The sequence below is a fragment of the Salvelinus fontinalis genome, unplaced genomic scaffold, assembly GCF_029448725.1.
Source record: "Salvelinus fontinalis isolate EN_2023a unplaced genomic scaffold, ASM2944872v1 scaffold_0090, whole genome shotgun sequence".
Taxonomy (NCBI): domain Eukaryota; kingdom Metazoa; phylum Chordata; class Actinopteri; order Salmoniformes; family Salmonidae; genus Salvelinus; species Salvelinus fontinalis.
The window spans coordinates 226,735-242,411 of record NW_026600299.1 but is presented as its reverse complement, the minus strand read 5'-3'; the positions used below and the strand labels follow the sequence as shown (position 1 = coordinate 242,411).

At 44.9% G+C, this 15,677-nt stretch overlaps 1 protein-coding gene across 1 annotated transcript in view; it reads right to left on the bottom strand.

The window, feature by feature from the left end:
• The window catches only part of LOC129843035 (slit homolog 1 protein-like), a 133,360-nt gene that overhangs the window by 27,290 nt on the left and 90,393 nt on the right, over positions 1 to 15,677 (bottom strand). The window contains exons 10-19 of the mRNA XM_055911763.1: positions 11,567 to 11,638; positions 8,552 to 8,623; positions 6,422 to 6,493; positions 5,520 to 5,663; positions 4,495 to 4,658; positions 3,969 to 3,992; positions 1,355 to 1,499; positions 1,203 to 1,277; positions 760 to 903; positions 231 to 374 (exon numbers count right to left, since the gene is read on the bottom strand). Of these exons, the coding sequence (XP_055767738.1) occupies positions 231 to 374; positions 760 to 903; positions 1,203 to 1,277; positions 1,355 to 1,499; positions 3,969 to 3,992; positions 4,495 to 4,658; positions 5,520 to 5,663; positions 6,422 to 6,493; positions 8,552 to 8,623; positions 11,567 to 11,638 (1,056 nt within the window). The remainder of the gene's footprint in view (positions 1 to 230; positions 375 to 759; positions 904 to 1,202; positions 1,278 to 1,354; positions 1,500 to 3,968; positions 3,993 to 4,494; positions 4,659 to 5,519; positions 5,664 to 6,421; positions 6,494 to 8,551; positions 8,624 to 11,566; positions 11,639 to 15,677) is intronic.

Sequence of the window (15,677 nt, the reverse complement as noted above, 5' to 3'; positions counted from 1 at the left end):
AGGGAGGAAGAGAGGTGGGGGGAGAGAGAGAGGTGGTGGGAAGAGAGAGAGGTGGTGGGAAGAGAGAGAGGTGGGGGCAGAGAGAGAGGTGGTGGGAAGAGAGAGAGGTGAGGGGGGAGATAGGGGAGGGGGGGGGGGGGGGGGAGCGAGAGAGAGAGAAAGAGAGAGTCAGTCAGTCTATAATGGAGTTCTAAAACTCTTCCAGGATGATTTGTGTATGTGTGTCTTACAGTGTAGAGAGGTTGGGCAGTGTGTCGAAGGCCCCAGGCATTATGGTGTGGAGCTGGTTGTCATAGAGAGACAACAGGCGGACGTTGGTCAGACCAGTGAAGCTGCCGTTATGGATACAGCTGATACGGTTGTTCCTCAACATCCTACAACACACAGAGAGACACAGAGACACTGGAGTCTATGCTGAAGACAGCATTTTATATTTATAGTCCTTCAAGACTTTTGGGTTGACCAGTTTCATTATTGCAATAATTAAATTGCTATTAAATAAAGATGATCGTTTGAAGAAATTACAAAGTCTCTCTCAGTGTGAATTTCCACGACAAATACCAGTAAGGCACATCGGGGGTGGCCAGAAGAGGACTGGCCACCACTCAGAGCCTGGTTCCTCTCTAGGTTTCTTCCAAGGTTCCTGCCTTTCCAGGGAGTTTTTCTTAGCCACCGTGTGATTGATTGATGATAATAATGGACATGATGCTGATAATAATAATGATGATGATGATAATAATGAGGAAGGTGCTAACTCACAGCATGCGGAGGCCGCCCATGCCCCTGAACATAGTCCCTCTGACAGAGTCCAGGTGATTGGCTGTCAGGTGGAGCTCCACAACAGACCCCGCCCCCTCAAACACTCCGTCCTCGATCTCTGAGATCTTGTTGTTGCTAAGGTTACTGAAAAACACAGATTATGCTTGTTACAAACAACAAACAAATGGTCAACTGAATAATCCAATAACATACAAGACAAGTGGACTTTTATGGTTACTAATGAATAGATATGAATTCCTTTTACATATTGGTTTGAAATATTATGCCTTGTTACACCTCATCAGCAGTTACAGTATGTTTATTAATTATATTATTATTATTATTATTAAAATGTTTATGAATAAATGTGATGAATTAATACCCCCCAAAAATCAACAATGGTGGTTAACTTAACACTTCAGAAGTAAATTGAGAGAGCGTACATTTTCTTGAGCTGAGAGAGGGTCTTGAAGACGCCGGTGGCTTCCAGCACTGAGATGTCATTGTTGTTGAGACGCCTGAGACAGGAGGAGAAAACCGTCAGAGAACAGACAGAAAGCAGCAATAGACAACATTATACTGTGTGTGTCCTTACAGCTCGGTGGTAGAGGCAGGTAGGTGTTGGGGGAAGTTGGTGAGACGGAGGTTAGAGCAGTCCACTACGTTAGCTTCACAGCGACACTTAGCAGGACACACCGGCTTACTGTTACACTCATTATTCAGACGGGTGTCTTCTGTACCTGGACACATTCAACACACATAGAACACACCGTATTATCACATAGAACACACCGCATTATCACATAGAACACACTGCATTATCACATAGAACATACCGTATTATCACATAGAACATGTGATAATACAGATGTATCACATAGAACACACTGTATTTTCACATAGAACAATTGCGTCCTCCGAAACACAACCCAACCAATGTTGGTAATCTGGAGGGAATCAGGAGGAGGGAATCAGGAGGAGGGAATCAGGAGGAGGGAATCAGGAGGGAATTAGCAGAGAATCAGGAGGAGGGAATCAGGAGGGAATCAGGAGGGAATTAGGAGGGAATCAGGAGGAGGGAATCAGGAGGAGGGAATCAGGAGGGAATTAGGAGGGAATCAGGAGGAGGGAATCAGGAGGAGGGAATCAGGAGGGAATCAGGAGGGAATTAGGAGGGAATCAGGAGGAGGGAATTAGGAGGGAATTAGGAGGGAATTAGGAGGGAATCAGGAGGAGGGAATCAGGAGGAGGGAATCAGGAGGGAATCTGGAGGGAATCAGGGGGGAATCTGGAGGGAATCAGGAGGAGGAAATCAGGAGGAGGGAATCAGGAGGAGGGAATCAGGAGGAGGGAATCAGGAGGAGGGAATCAGGAGGGAATCAGAAGGAGGGAATCTGGAGGGAATCTGGAGGGAATCTGGAGGGAATCTGGAGGGAATCAGGAGGAGGGAATCTGGAGGGAATCTGGAGGGAATCAGGAGGAGGGAATCAGGAAGGAATCAGGAGGGAAATCTGGAGGGAATCTGGAGGGAATCTGGAGGGAATCAGGAGGAGGGAATCAGGAGGAGGGAATCAGGAGGGAATCAGGAGGAGGGAATCAGGAGGGAATCTGGAGGGAATTTGGAGGGAATCAGAAGGGTATCAGAAGGAGGGAATCAGGAGGAGGGAATCAGGAGGGAATCAGGAGGAGGGAATCAGGAGGAGGGAATCAGGAGGAGGGAATCAGGAGGAGGGAATCAGGAGGAGGGAATCTGGAGGGAATCAGGAGGAGGGAATCTGGAGGGAATCAGGAGGAGGGAATTAGGAGGGAATCAGGAGGAGGGAATCAGGAGGGATTCAGGAGGAGGGAATCAGGAGGAGGGAATCAGGAGGGGGGAATCAGGAGGAGGGAATCAGGAGGGGGGAATCAGGAGGAGGGAATCGGGAGGAGGGAATCGGGAGGAGGGAATCAGGAGGAGGGAATCAGGAGGGAATCTGGAGGGAATCGGGAGGAGGGAATCTGGAGGGAATCAGGAGGAGGGAATCTGGAGGGAATCAGGAGGAGGGAATCTGGAGGGAATCTGGAGGGAATCAGGAGGAGGGAATCAGGAGGGAATCAGGAGGAGGGAATCAGGAGGGAATCAGGAGGGAATCTGGAGGGAATCAGGAGGAGGGAATCAGGAGGAGGGAATCAGGAGGGGGGATTCAGGAGGAGGGAATCAGGAGGGAATCAGGAGGGAATCAGGAGGGAATCAGGAGGGAATTAGGAGGGAATCAGGAGGGAATCAGGAGGGAATCTGGAGGGAATCAGGAGGAGGGAATCAGGAGGAGGGAATCAGGAGGGAATCTGGAGGGAATCAGGAGGAGGGAATCAGGAGGGAATCTGGAAGGATTCAGGAGGGAATCAGGAGGAGGGAATCTGGAGGGAATCTGGAGGGAATCAGGAGGGAATCAGGAGGAGGGAATCTGGAGGGAATCAGGAGGAGGGAATCAGGAGGAGGGAATCAGGAGGGAATCTGGAGGGAATCAGGAGGAGGGAATAAGGAGGAGGGAATAAGGAGGAGGGAATTAGGAGGGAATTAGAAGTGAATTAGGAGGGAATCAGGAGGGAATCTGGAGGGAATTTGGAGGGAATCAGGAGGAGGGAATCAGAAGGAGGGACTCAGAAGGAGGGAATCAGAAGGAGGGAATCAGGAGGAGGGAATCAGGAGGAGGGAATCAGGAGGAGGGAATCAGGAGGGAATCAGGAGGGAATCAGGAGGAGGGAATCAGGAGGAGGGAATCAGGAGGAGGGAATCAGGAGGGAATCTGGAGGGAATCAGGAGGAGGGAATCTGGAGGGAATCAGGAAGAGGGAATTAGGAGGGAATCAGGAGGAGGGAATCTGGAGGGAATCAGGAGGGAATCAGGAGGAGGGAATCAGGAGGAGGGAATCAGGAGGGAATCAGAAGGAGGGAATCAGGAGGAGGGAATCAGGAGGAGGGAATCAGAAGGAAATCGGGGAATTTGGGGAAAGTTCCCGGAACTTTGCAACCCTACATAGAACAGGGTGTAGTATTTCCAGGTACTGTTTAGCCTCCAAAATGGACACAACACAGAGGTCCCAGTTCATTTGACATGTTCTACACGTCACACATGAGTCCAATGTGCAGGGTAGATGTACAGTATAATATACTACAGTATGTATATACAGAAGTACTTGTACGGTTATGTAGAACTAACACACACGTACCTGGGATGTGGTACTGCTCCTTAGCTACCGTGGAAACAGAAAAACAAGTTAAGTTGATTGACAGTTTAAGGAGGATGGCATCAGCATATAGAATATTCATATATACTGTAGAATGCAGTAGTTTTGTGATTTGTCAAATGTTTATTTTCCTACTCTAAGATAGATATATCTATATCTCTGATGAATAAGAAAGCAGTAGCTCCTGGCCCTGTAACGTCATGGTTTACATAACTCTATGTAATGCCTTATAACCTGTCATAACCTGTACCAGCTCTAAAGCACACAGATCAAGGACGCGTTACTGGTTTCACTAGAGCTGGTTTGGCAGATAACGCTGGCAGATAACGCTGGCAGATAACGCTGGCAGATAACGCTGGCAGATAACGCTGGCAGATAACGCTGGCAAATTAAGTGAAAGAGTGCTGTGACGGGCATAAGTTGGAACAAAGTGATGTAGCTAGACACACAAACACTGCACACACACACACACAGTCAGATGACCACAGACAGACAGACACACACACACCAGAGCAGCGGAACTTCTTGCTCTTGATCTGCCCGATGCGTTTGTTGGCCAGTCTGCGTGGGCTGGCACAGCGGGCACCGCTGGTCTCTATGGGGTTGGACCTCAGGTAGTCTGCCAGCCATTTCAGGTTACAGTCACACACAAATGGGTTCTGAGCCAGGTGACTAGGGGGAGAGAGGGGTCAGAGGTCAGGTTTTAAAAGAATATGGAGGGCCCAACCACTTCTGGTTTTGTTTATACCTGGTAGTTAATTGATTCCAGGTCCTGGACTCCCCAAACACTCCTGCTTTTGTTTATACCTGGTAGTTAATTGACTCCAGGTCCTGGATTCCCCAAACACTCCTGGTTTTATTTATACCTGGTAGTTAATTGACTCCAGGTCCTGGATTCCCCAAACACTCCTGCTTTTGTTTCTACCTGGTAGTTAATTGACTCCAGGTCCTGGATTCCCCAAACACTCCTGGTTTTGTTTCTACCTGGTAGTTAATTGATTCCAGGTCCTGGACTCCCCAAACACTCCTGCTTTTGTTTATACCTGGTAGTTAATTGATTCCAGGTCCTGGACTCCCCAAACACTCCTGCTTTTGTTTATACCTGACCGTTAATTGATTCCAGGTCCCGGACTCCCCAAACACTCCTGCTTTTGTTTATACCTGGCCGTTAATTGATTCCAGGTCCCGGAGGGTGTAAACACTTCCGGTTTGGTTTCTACCTAGTAGATAATTGCACTCACCCGGTGTCCCAGGTCTGAATTAGTCCCTTATTACAAGGAGAGGATGAAAAGAAGTGTTTGGGCCCTCCAGAACCGTCATTGAACAGACCTGCTCTAACACTATATGGATGTGAAGACTTCATCTGTATGTAGGATTGAACATGTATGTATGCCTGTTTGGGTATTGTATTTGACAGTACACCTATGCGTGCATGCGTGCGTCCGTCCGTCCGGGTGTGTGTGTGCGAGAGAGAGAGAGAGAGAGAGACTCACAGTGTCTGTATACTGTGAAAGGTGTGTGTGTGAGACTCACAGTGTCTGTATACTGTGTAGGGGTGTGAAGGTTCCTTTAGCCAGGGTCTGGATCTTGTTGTCGTAGAGAGACAGCAGAGCTAGATTCTCCAGGTCCTGGAAGGCTGTGGCTCGAATACAGTGGATCTTATTGGCATTCAGGAGACTGGGAGAGGGGGAGAGAGAGAGTGAGGATGGAGAGAGAGAGAGAGAGAGAGAGAGAGAGAGAGAAGCAGAAACACAGAGAGAAAGCGAAATAGGGAGATGGAGAGAGGGAGGGACGGAGGGAAGAGAAGTTCAGTTCCTAAACTAAAAGCTCATACTGTATATCAGGCTCTGGTCAAAATTAGTGCACTACATAGGGAATAGGGTATGCTTTAGGAAGTAGACAGTATAGTGCACTACATAGGGAATGATTTAGGAAGTAGACAGTATAGTGCACTACATAGGGTATGATTTAGGAAGTAGACAGTATAGTGTACTACATAGGGTATGATTTAGGAAGTAGACAGTATAGTGTACTACATAGGGAATGATTTAGGAAGTAGACAGTATAGTGCACTACATAGGGAATGATTTAGGAAGTAGACAGTATAGTGTACTACATAGGGAATGATTTAGGAAGTAGACAGTATAGTGCACTACATAGGGAATGATTTAGGAAGTAGACAGTATAGTGCACTACATAGGGAATGATTTAGGAAGTAGACAGTATAGTGCACTACATAGGGAATGATTTAGGAAGTAGACAGTATAGTGCACTACATAGGGTATGCTTTAGGAAGTAGACAGTATAGTGTACTACATAGGGTATGATTTAGGAAGTAGACAGTATAGTTTACTACATAGGGAATGATTTAGGAAGTAGACAGTATAGTGTACTACATAGGGTATGCTTTAGGAAGTAGACAGTATGGTACTTACAGCAGTTCTAGAGAGCCGAGTCCCTCAAACAGTCCTCTGGGGAGATCTGTGATCTTATTACCATACAGGACCCTGCAGAGACCATATAGAATAAGACTCAGTACTATACCAGTAACACCATGAGAATATTACCATACAGGACCCTGTAGAGACCATATAGAATAAGACTCAGTACTATACCAGTAACACCATGAGAATATTACCATACAGGACCCTGTAGAGACCATATAGAATAAGACTCAGTACTACACCAGTAACACCATGACAATATTACCATACAGGACCCTGCAGAGACCATATAGAATAAGACTCAGTACTATACCAGTAACACCATACAGGACCCTGCAGAGACCATATAGAATAAGACTCAGTACTATACCAGTAACACCATACAGGACCCTGCAGAGACCATATAGAATAAGACTCAGTACTATACCAGTAACACCATACAGGACCCTGCAGAGACCATATAGAATAAGACTCAGTACTATACCAGTAACACCATACAGGACCCTGCAGAGACCATATAGAATAAGACTCAGTACTATACCAGTAACACCATGACAATATTACCATACAGGACCCTGCAGAGACCATATAGAATAAGACTCAGTACTATACCAGTAACACCATGACAATATTACCATACAGGACCCTGTAGAGACCATATAGAATAAGACTCAGTACTACACCAGTAACACCATGACAATATTACCATACAGGACCCTGCAGAGACCATATAGAATAAGACTCAGTACTATACCAGTAACACCATACAGGACCCTGCAGAGACCATATAGAATAAGACTCAGTACTATACCAGTAACACCATGACAATATTACCATACAGGACCCTGCAGAGACCATATAGAATAAGACTCAGTACTATACCAGTAACACCATGACAATATTACCATACATGACCCTGTAGAGACCATATAGAATAAGACTCAGTACTATACCAGTAACACCATGACAATATTACCATACATGACCCTGTAGAGACCATATAGAATAAGACTCAGTACTATACCAGTAACACCATGACAATATTACCATACAGGACCCTGTAGAGACCATATAGAATAAGACTCAGTACTATACCAGTAACACCATGACAATATTACCATACATGACCCTGTAGAGACCATATAGAATAAGACTCAGTACTACACCAGTAACACCATGACAATATTACCATACAGGACCCTGCAGAGACCATATAGAATAAGACTCAGTACTACACCAGTAACACCATGCCAGTATTAGACAACATGGCGCTCAGGATTCTGTGGCCCCATCTGGCTCATATCACTCATAAGAGGGAACTGGAACACACCCACACTAAAAGGCACGGCACAGTCCCATTCATCCCAGACAGGGCTATCCCCTAAGGGGACACTTACCAACTACCAACCCCCCCTCCTCCCCTGGACCCCCACAGAAAACAAACACACACACACACTGTCTCCCAGACCTCCCATTGAGGCTGATTCAGTAGGACACATAACATAAGGACTGTATGTTTAACTCTATATAAACACTGTACATTATTCACAATGATATGTACACACACACTCCCTCATGATCATGTATATGCTACAGATGTGTATAACACAGACAGAGACATGTCAACACATACATTAGTACACACAGACTGACAGACAGACAGACACACAGACGGAAAGACACATTTTGACAGACACAAAGACTGACAGACACACAGACATAGAGAGAGAAAGACAAACACACACTGATGGCGACACACACACACACAGACGGCGACACACACACACACACACTGATGGCGACACACGCACACAATAATGGCGACACACAGACACACACTGATGGCGACACACAGACACTGATGGCTGATGGCAGACACTAAAAATAACTAGATGATAGATGTGTGTCGCTGTTTAAAATAACTAGATGAGAGTTGTGTGTCGCTGTTTAAAATAACTAGATGAGAGTTGTGTGTCGCTGTTTAAAATAACTAGATGAGAGTTGTGTGTCGCTGTTTAAAATAACTAGATGCTAGTTGTGTGTCACTGTTTGGTGATGGCGATGGCGACACATAGACACTGATGGCGACACACAGATACACACTGATGCAAACAGACTCACAGTGAGTTGAGGGCTCTCAGGCCTTGGAAAACATCGGGAGCAATCTCTGATATCTGATTGTTACTCAGATCTCTGGAAAGACGGAACAACAACAGTGTTACAGTGAGAACCATGACCTTTAACCTCACACTCTCTCTGACGTCACCACTTAATGACATCTTCTTTAGGGGGCTGCTACCTAAATGGCACACTATTCACTTTATAGTGCACTACTTTGGACCAGGCCACTATTCACTATACAGTGCACTACGTTTGACCAGGCCACTATTTAGTATATAGTGCACTACTTTTGACCAGGCCAAATAGGAGTCTGGTCAAAGTAGTGCCCTATGTAGAGAATAGGATGCCATTTCCCATTTGGGATGCAGCAGGCAATGGAAATGCATCATACAACCTTGGTGAGATGATATAAACCATGCAGAATAGAAAAACCACAAGAGGACCAGGCTAAGGGGAGGTCTCCTGGAATCTAGCCGACAGAAGAGCTCCCGTGTTGGGCCTCAGAGGTCCAAACCCTCTCCTGGATTAGATGGCACATTTTTGTAACTTTTTTTTTAACCTTTATTTATACAGGTTTTTCTCATTGAGATAACATCTCTTTTCCAAGAGAGACCTGGTCCAATAGCAGCAGGGGGAACAACGTTTCAGACAAAACAACTTACATACACTAACACAACATTAAACAAACTTCTTAAGGCTAGGGGGCACTATTTTCACGTCCGGATGAAAAGTGTGCCCAAAGTAAACTGCCTGCTACTCAGGCCCATAAGCTAGGATATGCATATAATTGGTAGATTTGGATATAACACACTCTAACGTTTCTAAAACTGTTTGAATAATGTATGTGAGTACAACAGAACTGATTTGGCAGGCGAAACCACCCAGGGAACTTCTTTTTGAGGTCAATCTGTTTTCCATTGGTTTTCTATGGTAAACCTGTTTTAATAGAAATATGCTTGCAGTTCCCATAGCTTCTACTAGATGTCAACAGTCTTTAGAAATTGATTGATGTTTTTCTTTAGAGAAATTAAGAAGTACGGCTATTCAGAACTATTCCAGCCAAGTGCACTCTAATGTTTTAATGCGCGCGACCTGGAACGTTCTTCACTTTGTTTTCGTCCGGTATTGAACGCAGTTTATCCCATCTTAAATTTGATCGATTATTTTTGTTTTAAAATACATAAAGTTGGATTAGGAAAGTTGTTTGAAATGTTTGGACAAAGATTACAGGTAACTTACAGGTAACTAACTACTAGATATTTTGTAGTCATGCTGGGCGAGTTGGAACCGGTGTTTTTCTGAATCAAACGCGCAAAATAAATGGACATTTTGGAGATATAACGACGGAATTAATCGAACAAAAGGACCATTTGTGATGTTTATGGGACATATTGGAGTGCCAACAGAAGAAGCTCTTCAAAAGGTAAGGCATGAATTAAATAGTTATTTCTGAGTTTTGTGTGGCGCCTGGCAGGTTGAAATCTGATTTTAATGTGTTGGTATGCTGGGCGCTGTCCTCAGATAATCGCATGGTTTGCTTTCGCCGTAAAGCCTTTTTGAAATCTGACACGGTGGCTGGATTAACAAGAAGTAAAGCTTTAATTTGGTGTAATGCAATTGTATGAAAGTTAAATATTTATAATAATTTTGGGGGGAATTTCGCCCTCTGCATTTTCATCGGATGTTGTCAAATCGATCCCGTTAACGGGATTTGATCCATAAGAAGTTTTAACTAAACTATAAACACACATACAGTACAATATAAACATTTTACTTAAAAAGTATTGACTAAAAACAGCTGTCCTAAAGACAATTACACTCTTCTATGATATATACATCGATCAAGTGTTTAAACATCCCCAACGAAACGATACTTGAAGAGAATGATGAAATTCAAGCATGTACACACACACACACGCTAACCCTCCACTTACATCCTGCCTTAACCCCCCCTCGCCTTAGCTCACTGAGAGTTCAACTAAAGGTCTCCAAAAATCAGTAGCAGATAACAGATAATACTCTTACTGTATATAATCACTCTGTAGGGTAGGAGACAGGGGGTTAGGGGGGTGTGTGTGAACTGTAGAGGTCAAAGGTGGAAGGGCAGGAGTTTTATTTTATTTTATTAGGATATCTTTTAGTGCTCATTTGGACTAATCTAAGAGTCCTTAAACATAAAACAATGTATATAATATGATCACATTTTCACATATAACACACTGTTACAAACAGACATAATACACTGCCATGTTGACCAGATTAATACACTAACAGTCTGAAAAGACAGACTGGTTCCTTCATCTACCAAAGTCCTGCACAACCTTCCAATGTATTATATTTAAATGGTTCTAAAGTATTATTTGATTTTATATATCAAAAGGTTTCTGGTTTGCAATCTGCAGCCTCCTAATTTAACTTGCTGATGCATTTCCCCAGACCACAGAACAGTAGTTCACCTGACTCCCAATTAATGCTTGGGCTGTTTTCTTAAGAATCTTTCCTGGTAAACATCTAGCTATCCTTCCGATCATGCATGCACTTTTATTTGACATTTTTACATAGATGAGTTATTTGAGATTACCATGATAAGCAGTTGTCTAGCTGCACCCCTCAATTGGTTTCTACCGCTTCCTCACGTTGTACTCCCCCATACTCTATTCTTCCTCACGTTGTACTCCCCCATACTCTATTCTTCCTCACGTTGTACTCCCCCATACTCTATTCTTCCTCACGTTGTACTCCCCCATACTTAATTGCATCCAATGCTGTGTTGGCCTTTTCCTGGTGGAACAGACCAACTTAACCGTAGGTTTCTTGGTGTGCAAAACAAGTTTGTTCTGGCAAACCCAATCCCTGATATTTCCCAGATCTATTTGTAGAGCCTGCTGTACCTTTTGAACTGATTGTCTTGCTGTATAAATTGTAATATCATCTCCAAACACAGCAGCTTGAGTTTCAGACAAGGCATAAGGAAGGTGATTGGTATATATTAAGTAAAGGGGGTTGACTAGTTACATTCTGCGCAGCTTCTTGTAGGAGGTGAAGGCTCCAGGAGGAACTGACTTGATACCATTCTGCTCCAGACGACTAGGAGGGAGAGAAGGATGGAAGGAAAAGGGAGAGAGTGAGGGGAGGGAAAAATAGAGAGGGCGGGAGACAGAGGGGAGGAGAAGGGAGGGAGAGACACCCATCGGCAATGAGATTCATTCCAATTACACTCATGTAAGACATAGGAGGTTAGTCTCTCTCTCTCTGTGTGTAAGTATGTGTGTGTTTTGTGTGTGTAAGTATGTGTGTGTTCTGTGTGTGTAAGTATGTGTGTGTTCTGTGTGTGTGTGAGTATGTGTGTGTGAGTACGTGTGTGTTTGTTCTGTGTGTGTGAGAGACAGGAAATGTTGAGGGTATCAGACACAGTTTGAGATATTTGTGTGACTGGAGCCGTTAGCTGACCAGGGGAATGCTCACCTGTTAAACTGCCAAACCACTCAGAGACTACAGCATGACACTACTAACCCCCCTCTGTCTGTCTGTCTCTCTCTCCTTCTGTCTGTCTCTCTCTCATCCTGTCTGTCTTGCTCTCCTTCTGTCTATCTCTCTCTCCTTCTGTCTGTCTGTCTCTCCTTCTGTCTGTCTCTCTCTCTCCTTCTGTCTGTCTCTCTCTCTCCTTCTGTCTGTCTGTCTCTCTCTCTCCTTCTGTCTGTCTGTCTCTCTCTCTCCTTCTGTCTGTCTGTCTCTCTCTCTCCTTCTGTCTGTCTGTCTCTCTCTCTCCTTCTGTCTGTCTGTCTGTCTGTCTCTCTCTCTCCTTCTGTTTGTCTGTCTGTCTCTCTCTCTCCTTCTGTCTGTCTCTCTCTCTCTCCTTCTGTCTGTCTCTCTCTCTCCTTCTGTCTGTCTCTCTCTCTCCTTCTGCCTGTCTCTCTCTCTCTCCTTCTGCCTGTCTCTCTCTCTCTCTCTCCTTCTGTCTGTCTCTCTCTCTCCTTCTGCCTGTCTCTCTCTCTCCTTCTGCCTGTCTCTCTCTCTCCTTCTGTCTGTCTCTCTCTCTCCTTCTGTCTGTCTCTCTCTCTCCTTCTGCCTGTCTCTCTCTCTCCTTCTGCCTGTCTCTCTCTCTCCTTCTGCCTGTCTCTCTCTCCTTCTGCCTGTCTCTCTCTCTCCTTCTGCCTGTCTCTCTCTCTCCTTCTGTCTGTCTCTCTCTCTCCTTCTGTCTGTCTCTCTCTCTCCTTCTGTCTGTCTCTCTCTCTCCTTCTGTCTGTCTCTCTCTCTCCTTCTGTCTGTCTCTTTCTCTCCTTCTGTCTGTCTCTCTCTCTCCTTCTGTCTGTCTCTCTCTCTCCTTCTGTCTGTCTCTCTCTCTCCTTCTGTCTGTCTCTCTCTCTCCTTCTGTCTGTCTCTCTCTCTCCTTCTGTCTGTCTCTCTCTCTCCTTCTGTCTGTCTCTCTCTCTCCTTCTGTCTGTCTCTCTCCTTCTGTCTGTCTCTCTCTCTCCTTCTGTCTGTCTCTCTCTCCTTCTGTCTGTCTCTCTCTCTCCTTCTGTCTGTCTCTCTCTCTCCTTCTGTCTGTCTCTCTCTCTCCTTCTGTCTGTCTCTCTCTCTCCTTCTGTCTGTCTCTCTCTCTCCTGTCTGTCTGTCTGTCTCTCTCTCTCCTGTCTGTCTGTCTCTCTCCTCTTCTGTCTGTCTCTCTCCTCTTCTGTCTGTCTCTCTCCTCTTCTGTCTGTCTCTCTCCTCTTCTGTCTGTCTCTCTCCTCTTCTGTCTGTCTCTCTCCTCTTCTGTCTGTCTCTCTCCTCTTCTGTCTGTCTCTCTCCTCTTCTGTCTGTCTCTCTCCTCTTCTGTCTGTCTCTCTCCTCTTCTGTCTGTCTCTCTCCTCTTCTGTCTGTCTCTCTCCTCTTCTGTCTGTCTCTCTCCTCTTCTGTCTGTCTCTTTCCTCTTCTGTCTGTCTCTCTCCTCTTCTGTCTGTCTCTCTCCTCTTCTGTCTGTCTCTCTCCTCTTCTGTCTGTCTCTCTCCTCTTCTGTCTGTCTCTCTCCTCTTCTGTCTGTCTCTCTCTCCTTCTGTCTGTCTCTCTCTCCTTCTGTCTGTTATTCTTCTGAGAAAGTCTTAGAAAGTCCCTCTTTCTCTCCCTAACCTCAAACACATCCTACTATTTCCTCATCCTCCCCTCACCATCTCTCTCTCTTTCTCTCCCTCTCCGACTGAGTAAGAGTGTGTGTGTGTGTGTGTGTGTGTGTGTGTGTGTGTGTGTGTGTGTGTGTGTGTGTGTGTGTGTGTGTGTGTGTGTGTGTGTGTGTGTGTGTGTGTGTGTGTGTGTGTGTGTGTGCGCATGATCCTGTGTGTGTGTGTGTGCGCATGATCCTGTGTGTGTGTGTGTGCGCATGATCCTGTGTGTGTGCATGTGTCCTTCAGGTCTAAGAGGTTAAACCCAGGGAGATGTTAAGTTGAGAGATGAGCCTGTGTAAAAGTCAAGGGTTAAGTGTCCATATATGGACATGGTCTGTGTGGGGGGGGGTGGTAAGCTGCTGTCAGGGAGTAGAAATATCCTTTCTAGAGCAGCTCTGATGCATTAAGGTCTCACACACATCCACTCTTATTGGTCAGGTTGCCACATATTCATCTGATTGGATAAACTGTAGCATATACATATATAAATACAGGATATCCAATGACACACAGACATATTCCTGGTCCACTCTTATTGGCCAGCGGGCCACCGTATCAATATGCAATGACAATCATGATGATTATATTGTATTTATATGGCCCATTAACAGTATGAATGGTCATATGTGGTGTGGTTATTCTACGTGGTGTGGTTATTCTACGTGGTGTGGTTATTCTACGTGGTGTGGTTATTCTACGTGGTGCGGTTATTCTACGTGGTGTGGTTATTCTATGTGGTGTGGTTATTCTACGTGGTGTGGTTATTCTACGTGGTGCGGTTATTCTACATGGTATGGTTATTCTACATGGTGTGGTTATTCTACATGGTGTGGTTATTCTACATGGTGTGGTTATTCTACATGGTATGGTTATTCTACATGGTGTGGTTATTCTACATGGTGTGGTTATTCTACGTGGTGTGGTTATTCTACATGGTGTGGTTATTCTACATGGTGTGGTTATTCTACATGGTGTGGTTATTCTACGTGGTGTGGTTATTCTACGTGGTGCGGTTATTCTACATGGTATGGTTATTCTACGTGGTGTGGTTATTCTACATGGTGTGGTTATTCTACATGGTGTGGTTATTCTACATGGTATGGTTATTCTACATGGTGTGGTTATTCTACATGGTGTGGTTATTCTACGTGGTGTGGTTATTCTACGTGGTGCGGTTATTCTATGTGGTGTGGTTATTCTACGTGGTGTGGTTATTCTAAGTGGTGTGGTTATTCTACGTGGTGTGGTTGTCCACGTGGTGCGGTTATTCTACATGGTGTGGTTATTCTACGTGGTGTGGTTATTCTACGTGGTGCGGTTATTCTACATGGTATGGTTATTCTACGTGGTGTGGTTATTCTACATGGTGTGGTTATTCTACATGGTGTGGTTATTCTACATGGTGTGGTTATTCTACATGGTGTGGTTATTCTACGTGGTGTGGTTATTCTACATGGTGTGGTTATTCTACATGGTGTGGTTATTCTACATGGTGTGGTTATTCTACGTGGTGTGGTTATTCTACGTGGTGCGGTTATTCTACATGGTATGGTTATTCTACGTGGTGTGGTTATTCTACATGGTGTGGTTATTCTACATGGTGTGGTTATTCTACATGGTATGGTTATTCTACATGGTGTGGTTATTCTACATGGTGTGGTTATTCTACGTGGTGTGGTTATTCTACATGGTGTGGTTATTCTACATGGTGTGGTTATTCTACATGGTGTGGTTATTCTACGTGGTGTGGTTATTCTACGTGGTGTGGTTATTCTACGTGGTGTGGTTATTCTACGTGGTGTGGTTATTCTACGTGGTGTGGTTATTCTACGTGGTCTGGTTATTCTACGTGGTGCGGTTATTCTACGTGGTGTGGTTATTCTACGTTGTGTGGTTGTCCACATGGTGTGGTTATTCTAAGTGGTGTGGTTATTCTACGTGGTCTGGTTATTCTAAGTGGTGTGGTTATTCTACGTGGTGTGGTT